The 22,325-nt window shown below is 41.6% G+C and overlaps 1 protein-coding gene across 1 annotated transcript; it reads left to right on the forward strand.

The window, feature by feature from the left end:
* The first annotated feature begins 12,971 nt into the window (after window positions 1-12,971).
* Window positions 12,972-21,254, forward strand: marchf7 (membrane-associated ring finger (C3HC4) 7). The gene is made up of 11 exons (XM_054611538.1): window positions 12,972-13,075; window positions 14,507-14,699; window positions 15,737-15,883; window positions 16,029-16,200; window positions 16,809-16,994; window positions 17,090-18,281; window positions 18,988-19,157; window positions 19,244-19,347; window positions 19,791-19,895; window positions 20,345-20,393; window positions 20,559-21,254. The coding sequence occupies exons 2-11, from the start codon at window positions 14,517-14,519 to the stop codon at window positions 20,648-20,650; spliced, it is 2,400 nt and encodes a 799-aa protein (XP_054467513.1). The 5' UTR covers window positions 12,972-13,075; window positions 14,507-14,516; the 3' UTR covers window positions 20,651-21,254.
* The last annotated feature ends 1,071 nt before the right edge of the window (window positions 21,255-22,325 follow it).

The following is a 22,325-nucleotide window of genomic DNA, read 5'->3' on the forward strand; positions in this document are numbered from 1 at the left end:
TTGTGTTTTTCTTTCTGGATTTATTTGCAATTGTGTCATATGAATGAAGTTGCATTTATTATTAGTATAACCTGGCACCAGATGATATTTCCCATTTTTGCTTGTTTAATGACTTCATAAATGTATCTTCTGGATGGTTTGTATTAGAGAACCTGAAGGCTCAGCCAAGCGATGTTTGACTCAGGTGGACTCATTAGTGATCATATCAATTATTAAAGGATGATTTAAATATTATAATTCACAAATTAGCTACTTTATGTGTGGTAATTATTTGTTTTAATGTGTTCTATCTATCTATCTATCTATCTATCTATCTATCTATCTATCTATCTATCTATTTATCTAAGTTAAAGTCTCAATACTGAGTCTCTAAAATTCCTTGTGTGTCTGACTATTAACTGACCAAATGATGATCCCTCAGAAGACGATACATGATCAAACAAATACAAATGAGTTGCACACAGGCTCTAAATTAGAAGGCATTTGCCAAACAAAAAAAGAAATGGGACACATCTTCCTCGGGATAGGATCAATACATTGCCTTGCAAAGAAAGCCATCTGTGCCTATAATTGTGTGCTTTACCTCCTCTTCTGAACACACAATAAGCAACAGGCTGAAAGCAGGCCCTCTGACCCAGACTGGGTTTCCAGACGGGGGAAGATTATTTCATTCAACTGGAAAACAACAAGGGGGTGGGGTGGTGGGGAGTTCTTTTTTTTTTTTTTTTTTTTTTTTTTTTTTTGCAGATGGAGTGGGCAACTGTTCTTATATGCCCCACCCTGCTGAGGATGAGGATGGGTCACAGAGCCAGAGCCAACTGGTGTGTGTGTGTGTCTCTCTACACATCACCCCTGCTTGTATCCATTTCAACGCATGTTATACTGGATTAACAAACAGTTTGCTGTTAGTTTATAGGCACCTCATAAATCACACGCAAACAATGAACTCATTGTTAGCGCCCGTGATGGAGTGTTGGTTTACAGGCACATTCATATGAATGCTTCATAAACATTATGAATGACCATAAATGTTTGCTGTCTCTTTCTCTCCGCTTGTTATGTCACAGCCTCCCAAAAGTGTCACCCTGACGGTTTTGATGTCGCTGCAAGAATTGCAAAGATGTTACTCAGAAATCATTTTTATGTATAAAAAGAGAGGGGGGTCGGAGGTGTGGGGTCTGATAAAACATTCATGATCGCCTGAGTTTGGAGGATGGACACAGAACCCCTTATTCAGCTTGTGGTTTGCCGTTAAAGCCATTTTATAAGCTTGCTCTCCATGTTCTTTGGTCATTGATTTTCTCCTCTGCCCCTTTCCATTACCTGTTGAGATGGGGGGTTTTTGCTCTTCTTCAAACACACACACACACACACACACACACACACACACACACACACACACACACACACACACACACACACACACACTCACAATCCTCTCAATCTGTCTCTCTAGCCACTGGCACCCTGGTGTATTTCTCCATCTCCTCCGCCTCTTGTAGCAGGAATGACAGGCCATGAGGAATGACAGTGGCTCTGTTTGTCATACAGTAGCAGCAAGAAGCAAGGATTTTTTAATTGCATTGGAGAATCTTCATTAAAGAGAGCACATGGGGGCGGGGAAGGGGGAGAGGGCGACGTTGGGGGGGGGGCACTCTGAGCATCGTCATTAGGAGAAGGCACTAGCAGCATAGAAGGGTGGGCCCTCTTTGCATGCACACTGAGAATGCCTGCCGTACCTCGGTCATTTGTAACATAATAAGTGCCAGCACAATGACTGCAATGCGAGAAAGCACACCACAGGGAAGAGAAGGGGGAAGGGAGACAGCATGTCTGTCTAAAAGAGGGACTTTTTTTTGTCTTGATTAGAAAGTATAATGAGCCACTAAAGAAACAGGAGAAAGAAAAAAAAAAGATCTCTCCTGAGACTGATGGAAAACAAATTAATGTGGTGATTTGGATTTAATTATTATTTTTCTATTAGTCCGCCATGCAAAGACAGGGACAGCCGTCAGAAGCGAGTAGCTGTGCTTGCATTTATTGATTTTCGCCCAGACACATTCGGGGAATACAGATTCATCTGCTCTCCTCCCAACACAATCCGCTATGTGCGATTCCATTAACACAAGAAGCTTCCAGCAACTCTGAGATGTTTAATTTGAACACTATAAATGGAGCTTAAAATAGTGTTCACACGCAAGGAAAAGTGGCCTAAGGATGTCTTTTTTTTAATGCATTGAATTAGGCCTCACTTATTGTTATGTCCTCCATAATAACTATTAAATAAACACCCAATAAATTAAATTAAGACAATGCTCCGCTGTATAGAGAGAGTAAAGCGCTATTGTTCCCCTCTGCCGCCAACATCTTACGCCGCTATGATAGTTGAGTTTAATTTAATCTTTTGTTTTGGATTAATGTAAGAACCCAGCGACCGGACTGTGATTATTCTTCCCGTCCATGTGGTGTCTTCTCTTTGGCGCATCCTTTCAGTACATCAGTAGTCTTGAACACAATGCCTTGTGAGATGTAATGATTTGCAAAGTCAATGATTTGAACTGCCTGTGTGATTAAAGCACAAGGGACCAATTTGCGGCAGCTATATGCAGAATGTTGGTAATGGCGCTCATATTCTCTTGCTGATGCGAAATTCAGCAGTTATGCCAGATGAACGCTGTTATCGATTGGTATCCTACTATCCCCTTACTGAAAAAGGTTTGCAATAAATGTAATGGATTCAACAGTGTGGACCCAATAACAGATATTCTGAAAGATGAACTACACCTAATGGCATATAGGAATCCATGTGACAGTAAAATATGCATTAATCATTGACCTTTAACCCCACAGACACTACAGGAAGAAGGATCAGGGTTGTTACAAGTGTTTTTGCAACACAAATGATTATTAGCCATCCTAATGTCGGCATTATGAATGACTCACTTGTAAAAACATGGTAGGCTAATATTCAGTACATGCAAATGGGACAAACTCGATAAAAAGTGATTTGGAGGATCGACTAATAATGGTTCCTGACTAACAAACCCCTGCACAGTCGAAATGAGTGCACTCAGAGAGTGTTTATTGTGGTGGACGTAACCGAGCAGAACCCTCTGTTGCGTGATGTAATACACAGAAGGGAGAAATCATCGTAATGGCAGAGTAGTAGAGTGACTCATTCCTTGATGAGGTACATTCACACTGTCATTCAATGAGGAGATGCAGTCTGTGTGCACATGTTGTTAGTGTGTGAGCGACAGAGAGAGACACAGAGAGACAAGAGAGAGGGAGAGAGAGGGAGTGACAGAGCATCAGCATGTTCCTTTTCTGGGAATGAGGAGTCATTTGTGCCAGGAAAGTGGAGAAACAAGTCCCGGCCCTTACAGTGATGCATCTCTCCATGAAGAATTAGATCACAAATAAATGTCACCCCAACCCGAGTAAAGCCGAACGACCTTGGATGAAATAAAAACACATCTTTGCCCACGTCAGTGTGTACACACGACACACAAAATGTCAGCAGATTTTCCATTTGCTAAATCTTCGCCTAAGTGCAGGGGTTTAAGTGAAGGTAATCAACCTAGTATTTTCCTTCAAGTCCATGTGAATATCACCCGGGAGGAGCCCTGCTTTTAAATACAGTTAACTACAGTACCTGTGATTTATTCAACTTAAAATAAAGTGGCATGGAGTTTCGCTTATTCATAGGGTTAGTGCTGAATTAAAAAAAAGAAAGGAAAAGCAGAACAGGTGCAGAACAGGTGCACACACACACACACACACACACACACACACACACACACACACACACACACACACACACACACACTGATATAACTTTCATTCTGTGACTCTGATTTCTCTTTTTCTGTTTTTTTAGGCAGAGGAAGCTGAGGGGATTTTTCAAAAGGAAATGACTTTCACAGTTGAATTTCACACTTCAGTGCATTACTTTATCATAGTTTACATATTACTAACTTTGATTTGTGTCCACTGGACCTAGCACATGTGACAGTGGAGTGTACTTTGATAGGTAAGTGACCGTTGTAGTTTGTCTTTTATCGTTACTGAGGTGTTGCTGTTTTCCTCTCTTTCTTCTCTGACCCACATAGAAAGCGTGACATTAGTTATATGCTGTAGTGCAGTTGTAACACCAGTCAGTTTGTTTTATTTTTCTTGTTCTTCCAACAAAATTTGCATGGTCTAAACACACACACACTTCACTTGAATAATGCATGGTCATTACCTGGAAAATAAGAGATATGATTGTAATTCCATGGAGACCAGACGTACTATTTATTCACTCACTAGTGATTTGTAACGCAAAAGGTAAGCTACCTTTTATGGGATTCCACTGAAATGCTAATCCAGAGGCTCTCGGCACGTATTGACAGACATCATTGTTGGCCCTAATCAGTCATCAGAGATTTAAACAGTGCTCAGAATCAGCAGCCGGAGAGCTCTCTTGTTCTTTTCAAGCATTTACTTTGACAAGTTTGATTTGGCAGAGAGTTCCCTGAAAATTTGGATCAAAGCACACAGAATACAGTAAAATACACAGCAGTGTGTAGAAAGTGGAACTCGTAACTAATCTCAAATTAGCCATGCCTTGTGTAACATGACCAGAATTTTAGTGGGAACAGCGACTTTAAAGGGACAAACCAAACTCACGTGAGGGAGAATTTGGCCCTTTAATGAAGAGACATAAGCCCTAATTATGCAGCAGCACCAGACAACAACAAAAAGTAAAGCATTTGATATGCAAAGTCACTGATATATATATATACAGTTTTGGAGGTGAATTGTGTCTTGCACTTTCACCTTAAAGACCTGGAAATTCAGAATTGCACAAGTCATTTTGAAACTGCCAACAGGTTTTTCAATTTTTTTTCTAAGATTGTGAAATGGCTCAGTTCCTTCTCTGCTGTAGAAATCAACGAGTGTTCATGAAGAAACTTCTCTCATTTTCAGGGCATGTTCTATTGAAACCTAATTTAGTGAAATAGAAAAGAGTTGTTGTGAAAGGATTATTGTTCAACAACAACATAAAAAAAAGGATGATTAAATTAAATAGTTCATCAGAGAGGTTGAGTTTGATACAAGGAAAGTAGGAAAACAACTATGAATGTGTTTCATTCCCTCTAGATGTCTCGACTATATTCACAACCCCTGTCAAGGTAATGTAGTGCTGCTATTACCATCGTTGTCACACACATCCATACTGTGACTATTCAGCAAAACTGAAATAATTACTTATCTGATTCAATGTATGTTCCATGCCTAAATAATTGTAAAAGCTGCCTGAAACGCGAGTGGTTTCAGCGCCCACACATGACCACATGTGAAGCACATCTTAATGAACACAACATACAAGTGTGTATTTGTTTTTGAGGATACCAATCTATTTGTGTGCACGGTGAATTGGGCTTTGGTATGTCCTCCATGCTGATTCCTTATTTGTTACCTTTTCTAGATAGAAATAAAACCAGAATGCACAAACACATCCAATGTAAAATTGATGCTTATACATTGTTTCAGAATGCTTCTTATGGTCTAATTATAGACCTTGAAGTCTCATTTAAATGCAGAAAACAATGTCCCTGCATACCATATCAGCTATTTTCAGACAGAGTGCGTCAGGACCATCAAAAGTCCATCTATTGAACAAGCTTTCATATTTATGTGTTTGAACTGTGTGTAAAGCCTATTATAAAATGTATGAAAAACGACCCCCCCTGCAGTTGTAATGTCCACATACATATTGCTGGCCAGCGTCCAAACTCTTTTCAATCAGCAAATGCATAAAATAGGACAAATGTTGTCGACACCATAAGGTTGGAGCTCCTGTGTCTGAACATGTTTCATTTAGTATTGAGAATAAAGGTGTGACTTAACAAACAATGTTGATTGATCGATATGCAAATTGTGAGATTAATGAAGCAATGTGAGCAACCTCCCCCATCCTTTCACAACATTTGATGGATCTTGAATAATGCTCACAATATTTCAAGGTAGAAATTTGAAAATATATGTAAGAAGCAACTCAGTAAAGTATTAATCCGTTTTCATTAATTCAAGAATAACTAAGATATAAGGACCTAATATTTGCTTATTTTAAGTCATTTACAGCAACCTGTACATTTGTCTGTTTGTGTTTTTAACAAACAGCAGATTGAACGGATATTTTTTTAATTCTTCCCACATTTTGAACACATTTTAGACCAGAGTGTTCAGAGATACGCTGCAAGACGATCTTTAATCCCTCAGAATAATAACAGCTTGGTTAATCTACATCATTAACCTGTGCGCCTGATTTCTGAGTTGTTTTTTTTAAAGTGCTCCATCCAAAAAAACATGGCGCCACGAGGAGATTTAAACTTTGTGTTAAACCTCCTCGTGGCGCCCAAACAGCACACTCAAATCCCCAACTTTCCTTTAGCTCACTGTTGATATTTTAAAACTGAGAACATCAGCAGTAGGCTGAGAGTCATTTTGTGGATTTATAGCTGTTATTGGTTACAATAACAAAATCAAGGAGTGCCTCTTTACTGAACAACTACCTGGCAACCTCTCAGATCCTCGTGGGAGTGAATTCTTTATGAAAAACAGGCGCAGTAGAAACTTCAAAACTATCAGACAAATACACAAAGTGTTGTGAACATGCCCTGAGTGACAAAGATGCGGAGCACTTAGATCAAAAGGTGATAACATCTGTCAGTTAGCCTGTCACACCTGCCCTGCATGTTTTGAAAGTTTCATCATGAATAAGAAATTAACCCTGTAGGTACTGTGGTGTCGAAGGGAACATCATCTCTTGGAAATGAAACCCAGGTTTTGTGCGAAATAATGAACTAATTTAGAATAATAAAAGTCTTTATATGCCTGTTGAGCCTTTAGGATAACTATTAGTAGAATTTAAACTAACTCCACATTTATTCCCCGGAGCAAATTACTATTCATTTGAAACATGACTGTAAATATGGCTGTTTCTATTAGTGTGACTGTGTGTGTTTGTATTAATAATTAAATGTCTCCATTCATTTATTTGATTGGCAAAATAAATTATTCAACAGACACAGTTCACAGTTCATATCGAACTGGAGACTTAATACGGCTCATCACGACTAGTGACTAGTTACTGAATAATAATAATAGTAATAATAATAAATAAAGCATTAAGCTCTGAGGTTAAGCAGGAAATACATGCACGGATGGAGCAGATATGACTCCATGTTTGACCAAGAATGAAATACATACTGGAAATATTGAATACATCTTTTATGGCAGTGCTTAATCAATGAAACAAAACAATCAGGACTGTGAGTTTAAGAGCACACCCTTTGTCAAATTGCTCAGACGATCCATTCGCTAGAGAGCATCTTAACATAGAGTTGGTGGGCCTGAGGGGGTCTGTCTTAAGACGGTTTTAGGACCAATGAAAACAGGCTCTGTGTTAATTAATACTGGCAGGCCACTGTTCCTCCTGGCAGCGTGCAGGCAGAAATTCTGGCCTGCCCACAGTGACGCCTGGTCAAAAATAGGGCACCACATAGCACAGTAATGATCAGAATGGTGACATCATCTCTGTCTTCAATGTGCTCTCCCCTCAGTGCTCATCTGAACAAAGAGCAGCAGGCAATGCAGGGAGGGAGGCAGATGTCACTTTGTGTCTGGGGAACATTAAGACCAACAAATGTTCTTTGAATCCTCCGAAAAGCCTTTTAGTGGTTGTGGTGGGGTGAAACATTGCTCTACTAAAACAAAGTCACTGATTGCATCAGGTGTGTGACTTCTTTTATTTTGTCAGCAACACATTTAAAGGCAACACTCCCCACTGATAGGACATATATTCACTGATTGACCCATGGCGAGAGAAGAATGTCTGAAAATAGCTCACAAGCATTTCAACGGTGCCCCTCAAACATGTGACCCAAAGTGTTAACACATGTGGCCTTGCTTTTTCCATCATTGTTGCTGATCTGTTGTCTGCAGTCCTGTGTTTTCAAGCCCGCCCATACTACTTTAAATACAGCTTAACGGAATATTCAAGTGAGCAAAGACGTCCTCATTATTAAAATAAGAATAAAAAACTAACGCATTGTCTACCCAAGTTGCTAAGAGATCATCAGCAACAGAAATATTGCACTGTAAGCACACAACTGAACTCCACGCAACCCTTTGGCAAAACTTAGCCTGCGCTTTGTTGTTCTGTAAAAAACTTTAAAAAAAAAAAAAAGTTGACCTCTTGGTTAGGAGGTTGAAAGCAACACAACATAGGAAATTCCCCCCGGGACCATAATTTACAAAATAACAGTATAAGTTCACTCCACTCTGGTGTGTTGCGTGCTTGTTTCTATGGATCTCCTGTTGGATTTTCACGCTGGAAATAACTCACGGCCTTCGCTTGGACGCTCCTTTCCTCGAGGTTGTCTCAGAAGGCACAGACTCTTGCTCTTTGTGCTCTCTGAGACACTGAGCTCGTATTGTGGCTCGCCTATAAACCAGCCTTTTGTGGCATTCATGTGTCTTCACAAACAGAGAGCGGGAGAGGGAGAGAGAGAGAGAGGGGAGGAAGGGAGGCAGAGAGAGGGAGAGGAAGCAGATTCTCAAGACCTGGACGAGCCGTGGGAAAAGAGGGGTCTATGCGGAGGAAAAGCAAGAAATGTCTCAGGACATTCCTTTGTGATTACACAGCCCTGGACAGATCCAGACATTCTTGCAGTTGTTCTGTGTCTTAAGGCTCCAGTTGAAGTCAATTGCGTTAGCAGAGTGTCAACATCTCTATGTTTTCCTTTTTTTTTCTTTCATTTATTTAAAGCCATTTGATTTGGAAAGACAGTCCAAACTTGAGGGCAAAAGCCACCAACAATTTGTTTTTATTTAATTATGTCTCTGCACATCAGGAAATTCAGTTTTTGTTGCGCCATCATACAGCTGGAATAAAGAGCTCAGAGAGGCAGGTAGGTATGCATCTCATATCCACAGCACATAAAAACAAGAGGAGTCAGGTAAGAGGAGGAGGGCCAATCTCAGGTTACATGCGCCCATGCTCTCATAGCTGAAAGAGTTAGCTGGGCCCAGTATGGGGGGTGAAATGCATGTTCCTCCCTTGTCACAGCCAGCATGAATGAGAAACAGCTTCCAAGGAATGCTCCATTATCATCCTATCAGCAGCACTGGGGGGAGGAGAGCTTGTAGCCTCTCTTCACGTAGAACAGAATCATGTGTCTAAAGGAAGAAGAAGAAGAAGAAGAAGAAGAAGAAGAAGAAGGAGGAGGAGGAGGAGGAGGAGGGGGGGCAGTGGCATTGGCCCACAGACCCCGCAATTGGTTTGAGCATCCTCCTCCCCAACTCACCAGACCTTGCTCTTCCTCATTTGTCTAGGTCGTGCGTCCTTTTTTTTTGTCAGTAATTAATCTGCAGCACCGCCCTCCTATATTTATCCTTTTCACTCTCACTTTTCTCCTTCACCTCTTGTTCCGCCGGCCTTGGTTAGATTTACACACTGTGTGTTTTTTTTTTTTGTGTTTTTTTGTTCACCGTTCACCGGTGTACACACGCCACTAATAATGGATCGCCGGGCCTTTTAACGCCCATCGTTTTTTTACCAGGCATGATGAGTGTCTCGTTGACCTTCACATTATTATGCATCTGCTGCGCAACAGTGCTGCCTCTTCGCTCCAAACTGACCTTTCACACACACACACACACACACACACACACACACACACACACACACACACACACATTCACACACATTTAACATGAAGTATGTAACAGTTTCAGATGGTAAATTAATTTGACTCGTAACACAATCCCAAACTAAGTGAACAGATGAAAACACAATGAATAAAAAAAAAAAAAAAAAAAGTATACGTTCAGGATTATCTTTAATCAATGTTTCCCGAGCTGCACTAAATTAGATGTGAGTTAAAGTATGCACATCGAATGAACGCTGCTAATCCCGGATTTATTGTGATGACGGGATCCGCAAGGCCATTCAAAAACAATTATTCAAATCAATCTAATTAAACCTGTTGAAATTGGCTTTAATTGCTTCCCCGAATAAACAAACACCAAGTTGGAGCATACAAATGATAGTGCAGCTCAATCGCCTCTTCCAAGGAGGAGGAGGAGGAGGAGGGAGACCGTGTGAGCTGCAGCGCCGCTTAGTGGAGGAGAGGTGTATCTGGCTTTTATAATGACGTCAGCCCTGGATTGCACTGTGTGTATATAATAATACACCGTGTGTGTGTGTGTGTGTGTGTGTGTGTGTGTGTGTGTGTGTGTGTGTGTGTGTGTGTGTGTGTGTGTGTGTGTGTGTGTGTGTGTGTGTGTGTGTGTGTGTGTGTCACCTTTTTCTTTTACAAAAATGACCTAGATTCTGATCATTTCCAAGTAAAGTGGGATCATCATCAACAGTAACAACAACATAAACCAACAGCTGTCTGTGCTTGTGTTTATTTTCATATTCAATCTGCACATGGCTTTAAATAAGAGAGGCCACTTCAATTTATTTTAGAACCAATAGCTATACTGTCCTCCAGATGTCAAAATTCACCTGATCTATAATAGTGTCTGTTTATTTGTTTTCAATGTCAGACCTCTCTCTCCCTCTATATTTCCAACAGACATCTATCAACTGTGCAATAAAGGCAAATATGTCTGAAATGAATCCAACACATTTTACAAAAACACCCATCACATGCAGCCAACAAATCAGTTACTAAAATACAGAACTTCTAATAAAGATTGGAGCATACACATACTTCATTTATTGAATTGTTTACGATAACCACCACTACTGTTCAAATATAGTATGTGAGATTATTGATATCATTTTCTGTTCTCGCTGCCTAAACTATTAAAGCGTTAAACATACGCTTATCCTCCTAATAGTACATAGGGATGCAGACCCTTGTTTTTTATTTGGTGTTATTTAATGATGTCATTTGATCCATCACTGAGATTTCTGCCTCCACCCCAATGATGAAGCTGCTCAAAGCAATGAAAAACATTTATTCCCCGACACAATGTTACTCAGTATAATTCACAGTATTAGCTGTAAACAGTTTTCACATAAAAAAAAGCTTTCTACTGTAACAAAGCATGCTCTGATGATGTTATCGCTCTGCTCCAAATCCTTTGTCTGCAGGAGGAGATGCTAAATCATAAGAGGAGTTTTCTGTGTTCATGCTTCTCATAGAAAGAAAAAAAAAACACTTGTTATGTATTTGGCATTTTCACAGCAGTGCTGGAAAGCATTTAAGTAGCTGTAAGCAAGTTTTCACTTATTAATTTTGACTTGTATTTTTAGCATTCCCCTTGGGGCAGTCATTTTCAAAATGTCAGAATGCCATGATGCACGTAAGATGCATCACATGCCCCAGTTTAGTCAAAATCATGAGTGGTGTGTCGGAGATATTATATGTAAAAGAAGAAAGAACTTCAATTACATTAACTTTCAAGCCAATAACTGCAATTTCAAACTGCTACAATTGAAATGTTTTAATGGATTCATTCAACATTTTAATGCATACGTCAATAGATCATAAGTGTAGATAAAAGTAGAAAGAATTCAAACACAATGTTATCTGTCTCTCTTCCCATACCACCATAATATATTCCATATCACATTAATTGTGTAATTTTACATCATATTCTCTATACTCATTGAACTATATCCACTGTCGTGATAGATTCATTTTTCTGCATCCATGTCTTTGCTTCTCATCACATCAGGAAGTTGACAAGTGTGAGGTTTATCAAGCAAGTCTGCTGTAATCATAATAATCACATGTCAAAACAATGATGGAGATAAGTCATTGCTGTACCAGGATGTACAAGTAATAATGACTTTCCTTAAGTTAACATTGAAGTATATCAGCATCATATACTTAATTATCAGAAGTAAAAGGGCTCATAACTGCCCCTTTCAGAATGTTGGAATATTATTATGTTTGAGTTATTACTGGTACAGATATTTAAGCAGCATTTAATTGAGTTTTTTTAATTTGATATACCTTTGGGTAGATTAGCATGCTTCCTGTTTCATAAGACAATCATTTGTTTTGTTGGTAAGTTTTATTTTGTAGGTAAATCTTAATTAGAAAAGTGACAATATTTCTCTTTGAGTAGAGTAGCAATAAAGATAAATGCTATGTTTCATTTGTAATAGTTTAAAATCAGTAATAGGCTACACGTAAAGAGGGGGTCAACTTTGTAAAGCCATAAAGTGGTGAGACCTTTTTAAGGATTCTACACACAGATCTTCATGAAGCATCTGGTCTGTCTGTGTTTGAGTAGTCTACTGAAATCTTGCTTTGTAAACAGAAAAAAAACAAAAACATATTGAAGCACAATCTGCTCTATGTATGTGCGATATATTTTCACTACTCCCACTGACTTTTCTTTCTTCTTCAAGTTAGGTGTAATCGGGTTATTCCAGAGCCCAAATGTTGTATTTCCTAGGACAAGTCTGTGGACCTGTAGTGGCTTAACACCATTTATACAGTACCAGTCAAAGGTTTGGACACACCTGGACACACTCATTCAATGGTTTTTATTTATTTTTCTACATTGTAGATTAATATTGATCCAAACTATGAAGGAACACATATGGAATTATGTGGTAAACAAACAAATGCTCAACAAACCAGAATATGTTTTATATTTTAGATTCTTCAAAGCAGTTGAATGAGAAGGTGTCTCCAAACTTTTGACTGGTACTGTATATCAGTATTTGAATTGTTGGTGGAATATATTTAAAAAACGAGAATATGATTTACTTCCTCATCAAAGCCACACGGGGGCGCTGTTTGACTTTGTCTGGTGTATTTGAAGCGTTAATGTCTTGGTTTTATCAGCCTTCATTCTGTCTTCCACGCATAACTGATGCATTAATACATCAGTTATTATGTCTTTAATAACAAGCCCGTGGGTGAATCACGTGAGTCGTGGTTCTAAGCCACGCCCCCTCGGCTCCATGCAGATCACGTGACCGTCTGTGTCCACAGCAGTCAACACGGACGCGTCGCTCCTGTTGTTCTTAACGAGAGGAAGACTGCAGTCACAGGTGAGGCCGCCGACAGGGCACTGTGTGTATGTGTAGGGGGGGTAGGTAGGTAGGTAGGTAGGCTGGGCAACAATGTCGCCGGATGACTGAAACTGACGAGCAGCAGTTAATGTTGAATGTGGGGAACAATGAGAAGCTAACCAGCTAGCTGGAGGCTAGCGGGGACTGTCAGCGAGCCGAAGCTAACCTGTTAGCATGCCCAAACACAGCCTGTGGACGGGTGTTTGTGTTTATAATAAATGACTCCGGCGTTAACTGTCGCAAATAAAAAATGTGCAAGGCAGCTAATGATAATGAGCAAAAACAACATGCTAATGGATAAAGCTAACTCAGCTTTGTTAGCTTGTTAGCTTGTTAGCTAACATTTATGCTGTTACAAAGGCGACATCAACACAATCACAGTCTGCACCAGAAGCACCACGTGGCGTTGAACCAACAACCCTCTGAAGACAAACCACACAAACCACACATTGAGAGCTGTGTGGGTGCTGCTTCAATGCAGGTGTTTGTTTCTAGGAGACAAACACCTGCAGCTTGTTACATTTAAATAAACAGAATCAACTGGGACTGTTCATTTAACCTGTTGGACTCTGTTGTGTTCTTTAAGACTCACTTCCTGGACGGCTTCCATCAAAGTGTTGTGTTTATTGTTTTGTTTTTTGAGAAAGCATTGACGTTTTTTTCTATTCTGGTTGGTTGAAAAGGTTTCATTTTGCTGCATTGGGGTTTCAAAATGTCTGGTTATCTGGCCTTTTGCAGCAGGACATTTCAGTGTGACAGGCTGATGGCCCCCCTGAGTTATCTTTCACCACATGTGCTGTAACTAATGTCCACAGATCCATATCACTACCAGGGAGTAACTCATACTGTCCCAGCCTATGTGAGACACTGTCAACTCTTCCTTTAAGGTCAACTGTTGCAAATGCATCTTGAATGGAAATGTTACAATTTTCTTGACAGTGCACTATGTGCTGGATTTAGTAGTGCAGCTTAATAATAAATGATCTCAGTGTCTCGTAACCGTTACAGAGCACCTTGCTTGCCCAGACGCACAGCTCAGCGTCCTACTGCTTGCTCCACGGAAGTGTCATGTTCATGTGACAGAGTTCATAATCCCAAAGATAGGCACTGTGACTTTGATACCAAGTCCAGGAAGCCGCATGGTGGCAAGTTTTCTTTTTTTTTTTGTTTACAGACACACCGTCACGTGCACTCCATCATCAAATCCGACATGCTCACACGCCGCATCATCAAACTTTATTACTAGTCCGATCGAGAAGTTGCAGGCCCTTTTTTTATAAAGCTGTTGGGTGTGAAGTTCACGCCATTGGGTGGGGAATAAAAGAGGCCTTGTGTGAGCAATTACTTCCTGCTTACTGCCAGCTCATTTCAACTATTGTGCAATAATATATTTGGATCTCTCGTCTTCAGACAATCCGTGATGGACTCCAGGTCTCGGAGACTTCCTTTTTGTCTGCCCAGCTCAAGGCCGTCCTACACATCCAGTCCGACGGTGTCCTCGTCATCACTCGGATCCAGCCGGTTGTACAGCAGGGAGACGGTGCTGAATAATGACCGCTTCCCGAGGGCGTCGTCGGCTTACAAGGCGGACCTGGACCACCAGGTAGGCTGACTGTTCAGCCTTTGGGCTTATTGTACAGAAATGGCTGAAGGCTAGGGTCCATGCATAGCATTGTTTTATACACAGTGCACACCCCTGTCTATACATTTGCATACAGTGTTTATAATTCAAATGGACTTCGCCACTCCCTTGGTTTCCTGTATTAGTCTTGGTGTCCTAAGTAAGGTGCTTTCACATAAGATTCAAACCACATGCTTATTTTTTATTTTTTATTTGTTTAGCTTTCATTGTAGATGAACACCAGCTTCATTTAATTCAGCCTGGTATGCAAATGTCACAGGGTGACAATGTCAGCTGGAGTAGTGTTGGTTTAATTAAAGAGCAACAATAACAACATCTACACTAAAGTCCACGTCACCCGACTGTATCTGTGTTTAAACTCCACTGGAGGCTTTGGTTATCTGCCTTTCTGGTGTATTCCAGAGGGACGGTGTTCAATAAGCTCTTTTCTTCCAGGTCCCCTCAGGCGCGTACTGCAGTAGCTAGTTACACATATCAGTGGTGCAACAGCAGACACTTTGGAGGTCTTTTTATAGGGCAGCCTAGATTCCTTGGCACACAATGTGCGTATTTCAGTCCTGCTGCTCGTCAAGGCCCGTCTCAAATGATAGAGTTACCGTTGGCCAGGGCCCTGTCTAGTTCCTGCTCTTTCCAGAAGAGTCCAAGCTACGTTGAAACACACAATAAAGCACTCACCATGATTTAAATTATTATAGGTATACTGGAATGAGCACTAATTTAAGTTATCCTCTTAAAATAGTATGCATGGAGAGAAAAATCTATATACGTTTACAATTTTTTTTTTTTTTTAGTGTTCTACAGTTAAAGGTATCCTGTGACGGTTTCTTGAAAAAATGGCAAACAATTCATCAGAATGTTGCTCTCTAGCGCCACCTGAGATCGTCCAATTGTCCCACTACTAACATACTGGAAACTTTAACACATATTTGTGTTACATATCTGCCAAGGCACGAATACCAACTAATGCTACTTGTTTAACCCGCTCTGCCTTTTTGAAGAGTTCTCGCCTCCTGAGCTCGTCCAGAGACTACGGCAGCTCTGACAGTCGCTCCACCAGCTGGAAGTTGCCCTCCTCTCTGACATCCTCCAGTCGATCTTATGATCGCCCGTGGGCTGAATCCTCCCTCAGCAGCAGGAGCAAACTGGTACTGAAGCTGAACTGTGTCTTTGTTTGTACCAGGCAAAAATACAGCCGTGATCAAATGTACCCTTAAACTCTAAACATTTAGGTTTAGAGGAACATTGCTAAATTATTAATGTTATTAAATATGTGCCTTTTTGTTTTCTCAGACGGATACTGAGGAGAGGTTGGGGATGCGCTCCGGTCTATTGAACGTCACTGATGATGGCGATTCTAAAAGGGCCAAACTGTCGTACAGCAACAGAGGACTGTACTCCAGAACTGCCAGCAGCCCCGTTACAGGATCCACCTACTCCAGTTCTGGCCTTAGCAGTAGCAGAGGTACTCACTTGTTGGCTCTTGAGCAGTAGAAGCTAACACAGATGTTGTGATGATGCCTATGGTTCTTTACAGTTATTACATAGAAAATACTGGGTATTTTATGGCTGGTCGGATAGTCTTATTTGGCTTCAGTGCGGGCGGTAACAGTAGTGAAAACCGTGGTGACAGCTGTGCTCAGAGGGGAAATGAGTCAAATAGAAATTGACAGCAGTGCTATTGTTAACAAAGCTGTGATAACACGGGTGGCTAATTAAAAATTGCTTGCATAAGCCATGATACACTAAAGCCAAACATGGTGACTGTTTTGGGGCATTCAAGGAAAATGAATAACATGTCAAAAAATAGATTATGGAACCTGACTCTGAACTGAAATGATTAGTTTCTTGTTGCCATTTTTGCTGAGATGCAACAAGTCAATTTGATGTGAAAAGAACTAGCAGCGTTTGAAGCAGTGGCACTACCTTAATAACTGTCTCGTAATCAGTTGCACTCCAGGATCAGGTTGCACCAGCTAATTGTAAATCCACAACTGAGTCTGTGTGTCAAAAAAGGATATTAATAACTATAAGCAAACCTCTCAACAGCTTGTCTACTATCTTTCCTAACAGGTACAGGTGCAAAACCAAACGACCCTTGCGATTCGTCGTGGAGCTCGTGCCGTTTTCTCTCGCGGTCGTCCTCTTCCTCCTCCAACCCGCTGCTGTCCAGGAGAGAGCTAGAGACCAAGCACGAGCCCGGGCTCTCAGGGTTGGGAGAAAGAAGGCTCAGGACTCCTGGATCGGCTTCCTCATTGTGTAGGCATATTTTGTTGTGTACACAACCTACCCATAATGCATTGTTACACATGAGCCAATCTCACACAAACCGGCCGTCTCTTTCCCCATTTCAGATCAGGCAGACAGGGTGACCTCCACATATGCGCAGGGAGCTCGGCCTAAAGAGAGCGCCTACTATCCCTCCTTTTCTTCCTCTTCCTCATCCTCCTCCTCCTCCTCCGCTGCTAGAGAAAGCTCCCTGAATCGCCACCTCTCACCTTCCACCTCCCAGCGCTCCTCTCCGCTGGTGCGCGACTACACCAACAGAACCACGTCCCGCTACTCATCCACCCTCCACTCATCTCAGGAACAAACAAGGAGCCCCGACTCCCCTTCAAATATCTCCTCCCCGTACGCCTCATACACCTCCAGGTACGCCACTCCACTGCCCAGGCCAGAGGCCACGCTCCCTCCAAGGCCGGCCCCCGAAGGCGGGGAGCCAGACGGCCGCAGCTCCACTCGACGCCTTTTGTCCCGTCTGTTTTCGCGGCGCTCCAGCCAAGACTCTTCCAGTGGGTCTTCCAGTGTTCGCTCCCTCGATGATGACAGCCCGTCCACCGAGTCTGTGGACAGCGACGAGGGGACCAGGGTGTCTAGTGTGGAGGCTGCTGACCCCGGAGGGTCGGAGTCGACCTTAGGTAGCCTCAGGCATCATAGAGCGGACCTGGCCCCTATCCAAGAGAACAACGATGGCTATCGTAGCGGCCTGACTCAGGCAAGAACGCCATCGTGGAGAGAGCCCGCCGTCGGCAGTAGTAATAGCAGCAGCAGCAGCAGCGGCAACGGGGGAGGCAGCAGCTACTCCTGGCTCTCCTCCTCCCTCCGCGGCCGCTGCCCTCCCCTCCTCTCTCGCCTCAGGAGACACGCTCGGGGCGAGAGTGCGCACACTGCTGCCGGCTTAGAAGAAGGCCAAAGCCGTCCGCAGCATTTACTGAGAAGGTGGGATGATCTCGAGCATAAAGCTACGGAGGAGGATGATGATGATGATGAGGAGGAGGAGGATGAGGAAGAGGAGGAGGAGGAGGAGGAGGATGATGATGAAGGAGCGGTTGGTGTAGAGGCCTTTGGAGCAGGTCATCCCCGCAGACTCGAGGATGTGGCGTTACCTGAGCTTGAAGATGCCTCGGCTGCATTTTCTCCACGCCGCAGAGTTGGAGTTTACAACAACATTTTGGGTTCTTTGGGGCCCCTCGGTGCTGCTGAGAGCCAGCTGGAGAAACCCGTCTCCAGTGTGGATCAGGAGAAGCTGCGCAAGATCAAGGAGAGGTAACGGACTCCCACAAATGCTTTTATTCTCGTCCTCTTAGAAAGCCGCTAAATATTCAAGTATTTTTTATTATTTAATTATCTTACATTAAAGTGGCAGGGTCTTACAATACATGTTTTTTTGAACACTTTCACTCCGTTTAACTGGAGCTCCTGTTCACCCGCTGCTCATTTGCTGGCGAGGAGGCAACTTGACTATGCAAAGCAGCCCAGCGGGTGGCCAAACATTGTTTACTTGCACACACACACACACACACACACACACACACACACACACACACACACACACACACACACACACACACACACACACTGCAACGATATTAAGCCTTTCCAAAATCAACCAAATTTCCCCTTAAGTAAAGGTTCTAGGATTGCCAAAAGTGTCTCTCGTGCAACCGTACTGACAAACATGATCTTGCAGGTTTTGGTCTCAAATCTCTTCGGTTTGTCAGATAATCATTAAGCTTCCTCAGCTACGCAAAACACTTCTTGTACGTTAATACTGGACGCCCAAAGAGGAAATCATTTTTTTGGGGGTTTCTTACTCCAAGACAGAAAACTGATGTTTTTCCCCAAAGACGTTTTTTAACATTACCTTATTAAGTAATTGTTAGCTGTTTTTTTTTATTTTTTTTTATTGTGAAGCAAGAGATGAAAAAGTGTATCAAACGTAGAAGTAAAAATCCTCATTGTCCTGCTAAAGACTGCTGCTGGAGGATTCTGACGAGGACGAAGGCGACCTGTGCCGTATCTGCCAGATGGGGCAGGAATCTGCTTCCAACCCCCTGATCAAGCCGTGCCGCTGTACAGGCAGTCTGCTGTACGTCCACCAGGACTGCATCAAGAGGTGGCTCCGCTCCAAAATCGGCTCAGGTAACCGGCCAACCTTCACTCCGCTGCAGCCTACACCAAAACCACGTCATGTCAACCAAGTCTGTGTTTTTGTCGTTTTCTTTTAGGCACAAACCTCGAGGCCATCACAACATGCGAACTCTGCAAGGAGAAACTGCGTTTGAACATAGACAACTTTGACATACAGGAGTTATACAGGACCCATGTCCAAGTAAGTCAGCGTTTTACCTCCTATTAGCAAATGTAAGTGAAATATTTACAGCACTCGATACATTCATCTTTAATCAAAAGCAAAAAAATACTGCTAAATGAGACTGAAACATAAATTCATAGTTTATGAAAATGAGAACAAAGTGGGTGATTATTTTGCATATACAAAGATAGTTGACAAAAATCTGAATAAGTGGAAACACATATATGCAGATGCTTCCATGCAGGGCTAGAGGGCTCACTGATTAGTTTGAGTAAGAGAATTATTTAGATTAAATCCAACAGCATTCCAGAGACTTTTAGTCTCTTATGCCAGGCTTTTAAAAACTGTTATGGAGGCTCTTGATGGTCTTCTTCCTTATTTTGCCAACCGTGTACTGATCTGTATACATTCTGGATGAAAACCTTGCAGTTCAACTGAAAGCTGTTTTTCTTGCTTCACAGTCAGAATATGACGAGTTCATCAGCAGCGGCCTTTATCTGGTGGTGCTGCTGCATTTCTGTGAGCAGAGGTTCTCCGATGTCCTCGGAGCAGTCGATGCCGCTGGGGTGAGAACACACACACACACACACACACACACACACACACACACACACACACACACACACACACACACACACACACACACACACACACACACACACACACAGACACTAGCTCTACAGTTAAACATATAATTGGCTGACTTTCAGAGTCTGTCAGACTTCATTACAGTGTTCAGGCAGAGATTTGTCTTCTGCTGGTGTTATAGTTAACACAATGCGAGATATTCAGCTCAAGAGATATAGATATAAGGTTCACAAGCTTGCCCATGTAAACACACCTTAACAAAAACGTGTGTATACTGCCATTCCTATGTATTGTATCTTTCTTACACATTGAGCCACCAACACTGAAGCCAATAGTGATTAACACAATTTGAAAAATGCTTAAATGATGGTACTGTGCACAAAATACAAATCTTGAAAAGAAAAAACTGCTTCCTCCTCTCACCCAGTTATTCAACCTGGTGAGAATTCTTCATGAACACATGGACAACCTTGAAAGTATGTTGCTCAATCCTTTCTCTTCCATGCTTATCTTTGTTGAAAGGCATTCCTGATGTTCTGCAAGCATGCTTTCATCTGTAAATGTCATGTTTAAAGCTGTAGCACACTGTGGATCTCGCACTTATTGCGTTCATTGGATCTGACTTTGAGTGTGGTTTACAGTTCCCCACGGGGAAAGTGACGACGAGCTGCGAGACAACAGACCGTCTATCGAGTTCTCTGACCTGGACGACGATCTGGAAGAGGAGTACTAATTATGTGGAAGTGGTGGATGGAGGGTAAAAAAAAAGAAAAGAAAAAAAGTGGGTCACTCCATGCCATATGGTAGCTCACCCAGTTTTCACACATGCATCGACATAGTCATGTTCATTTGAAATGCAACGGCAGTGACTAATGCCAAATGCACGGAACATGTCTGGCCTTTTGTTGCTGGTTGCTTTTGCAGATATGCAAACTCTAAATGAACTAGTGCGTAAAAATATTTTGGTTTGTCGCCACTGTATTTCTGTTTCTGTGAGAGTGCACTTTATTCAGTTATAATTAAATGAAAGATGCAAGTCTTTTTGAACCACAAGTGCTTTAATGTTATAATAAAAAGGCAAGAATTGAAATAGCATAGAAGGACAACAGTGACAAGTGTCACTTTGTACTTGGCGGGGATGAAATTGTGACGATAAAATGGATGCTTTTGTGTTATTTCCTGTTTTTCTCCAACTTTTACCACTGAAAATATGTTGAAAGTAAAACACGAGAACTTTACCCAATCAAACAAATGTTCTTCGTCTTTGTTTGTGTTTGAAATGCTTTATGTATGTACAAATCTAGTTTCATGCCTTTTGGAAATAAAGATTAAATGCAAACTGCCTTTTCTGTAATGTCGTTTCTCATAGTCACCATTTATCTTATTTACCGTTATCTATGCATGTTGCAGGCACAATATAATTACCAGGAAGTTCTTCCTGTTCATCACAAAGACTTCTCTGACTGGACTCACTACTGATGTTGACGGTTGAATCTCTGCTCCATTCTCTCAACTAGAGATGAATTGCTACACACATGAGTAAAAACTCTCCACACTAGCAATGTGCTGTCACCTCCGACATATTGGCGCCTATACATGAGCCCGGTTCAACACCTGTGAGTCCAATTCTCAGATTTGTTCAGCTGTAACACAAAATGGCAGCTCAGTCTGATTATCACGCTGCCTCTTAACGTGTTCAATAGGGATAACCCGAAATATCCACCCCCAAAACATCAATTTAATTAATGTTCTGCCTTGTTAACAGTGAAATGTAATCTATACATAATACAGGTGAATAATGGGAAAGACTTAAGAGACGCTGATAGCAGCTGGGGTGTTAGTTATTTGACATGAGTCCATTCAGAAATCATTGTCAGTGGATCCAACTTTCAATAGTTGAATGCTGATTTCCAGTTGTCTGAATATGTGTAAATCTGTTAAATCTTTGCTACAGCACAGTTTCTGTGTTGGGGTAAAATTTTTCTACTTTAAATTACATCTCAAAATGACTATTTTCATTCAATGATGGAGGAAAAAGGCCCATTTCACAGCAGCCCAGTGTTATTGATCAAATTAATTATACCATTTTATTTAGTGTGTCACTTGCTATTCTAGTGAGCCAGCATGCACAATACCAGGGTCCACCTAAAGGAAACGGGGACATAAGTAATTAATTTAATTAATTACACCTGTGTTTACTCTGCAATGTCAAAATGGCTGCAAGAGCGACTCTACACAAGCTGAGAAGCATCTGTCGCTCTCCTAATTCCCCGGCAACCCCAACCGGCATGAGAGTATGTAAAGCCCGAGTGTCATTAAACGCCTCTATTTCATCAGTATGAACCCAACAGAGACCATCATATAGACTTACATCTTCACAATCAAAAGATTCATATAGGTAATTCTAA

Source organism: Anoplopoma fimbria, chromosome 2 (assembly GCF_027596085.1).
Source record: "Anoplopoma fimbria isolate UVic2021 breed Golden Eagle Sablefish chromosome 2, Afim_UVic_2022, whole genome shotgun sequence".
NCBI lineage: Eukaryota > Metazoa > Chordata > Actinopteri > Perciformes > Anoplopomatidae > Anoplopoma > Anoplopoma fimbria.

Excerpts from the sequence above, each read along its gene's own strand:
- marchf7 (XM_054611538.1), top strand. The coding sequence starts at position 14,517 with ATGGACTCCAGGTCTCGGAGACTTCCTTTTTGTCTGCCCAGCTCAAGG. Across the intron at positions 14,700-15,736 it reads AGGCGGACCTGGACCACCAG|AGTTCTCGCCTCCTGAGCTC; the intron begins GTAGGCTGACTG and ends GCCTTTTTGAAG. Across the intron at positions 16,995-17,089 it reads TGGATCGGCTTCCTCATTGT|ATCAGGCAGACAGGGTGACC; the intron begins GTAGGCATATTT and ends TCCCCATTTCAG.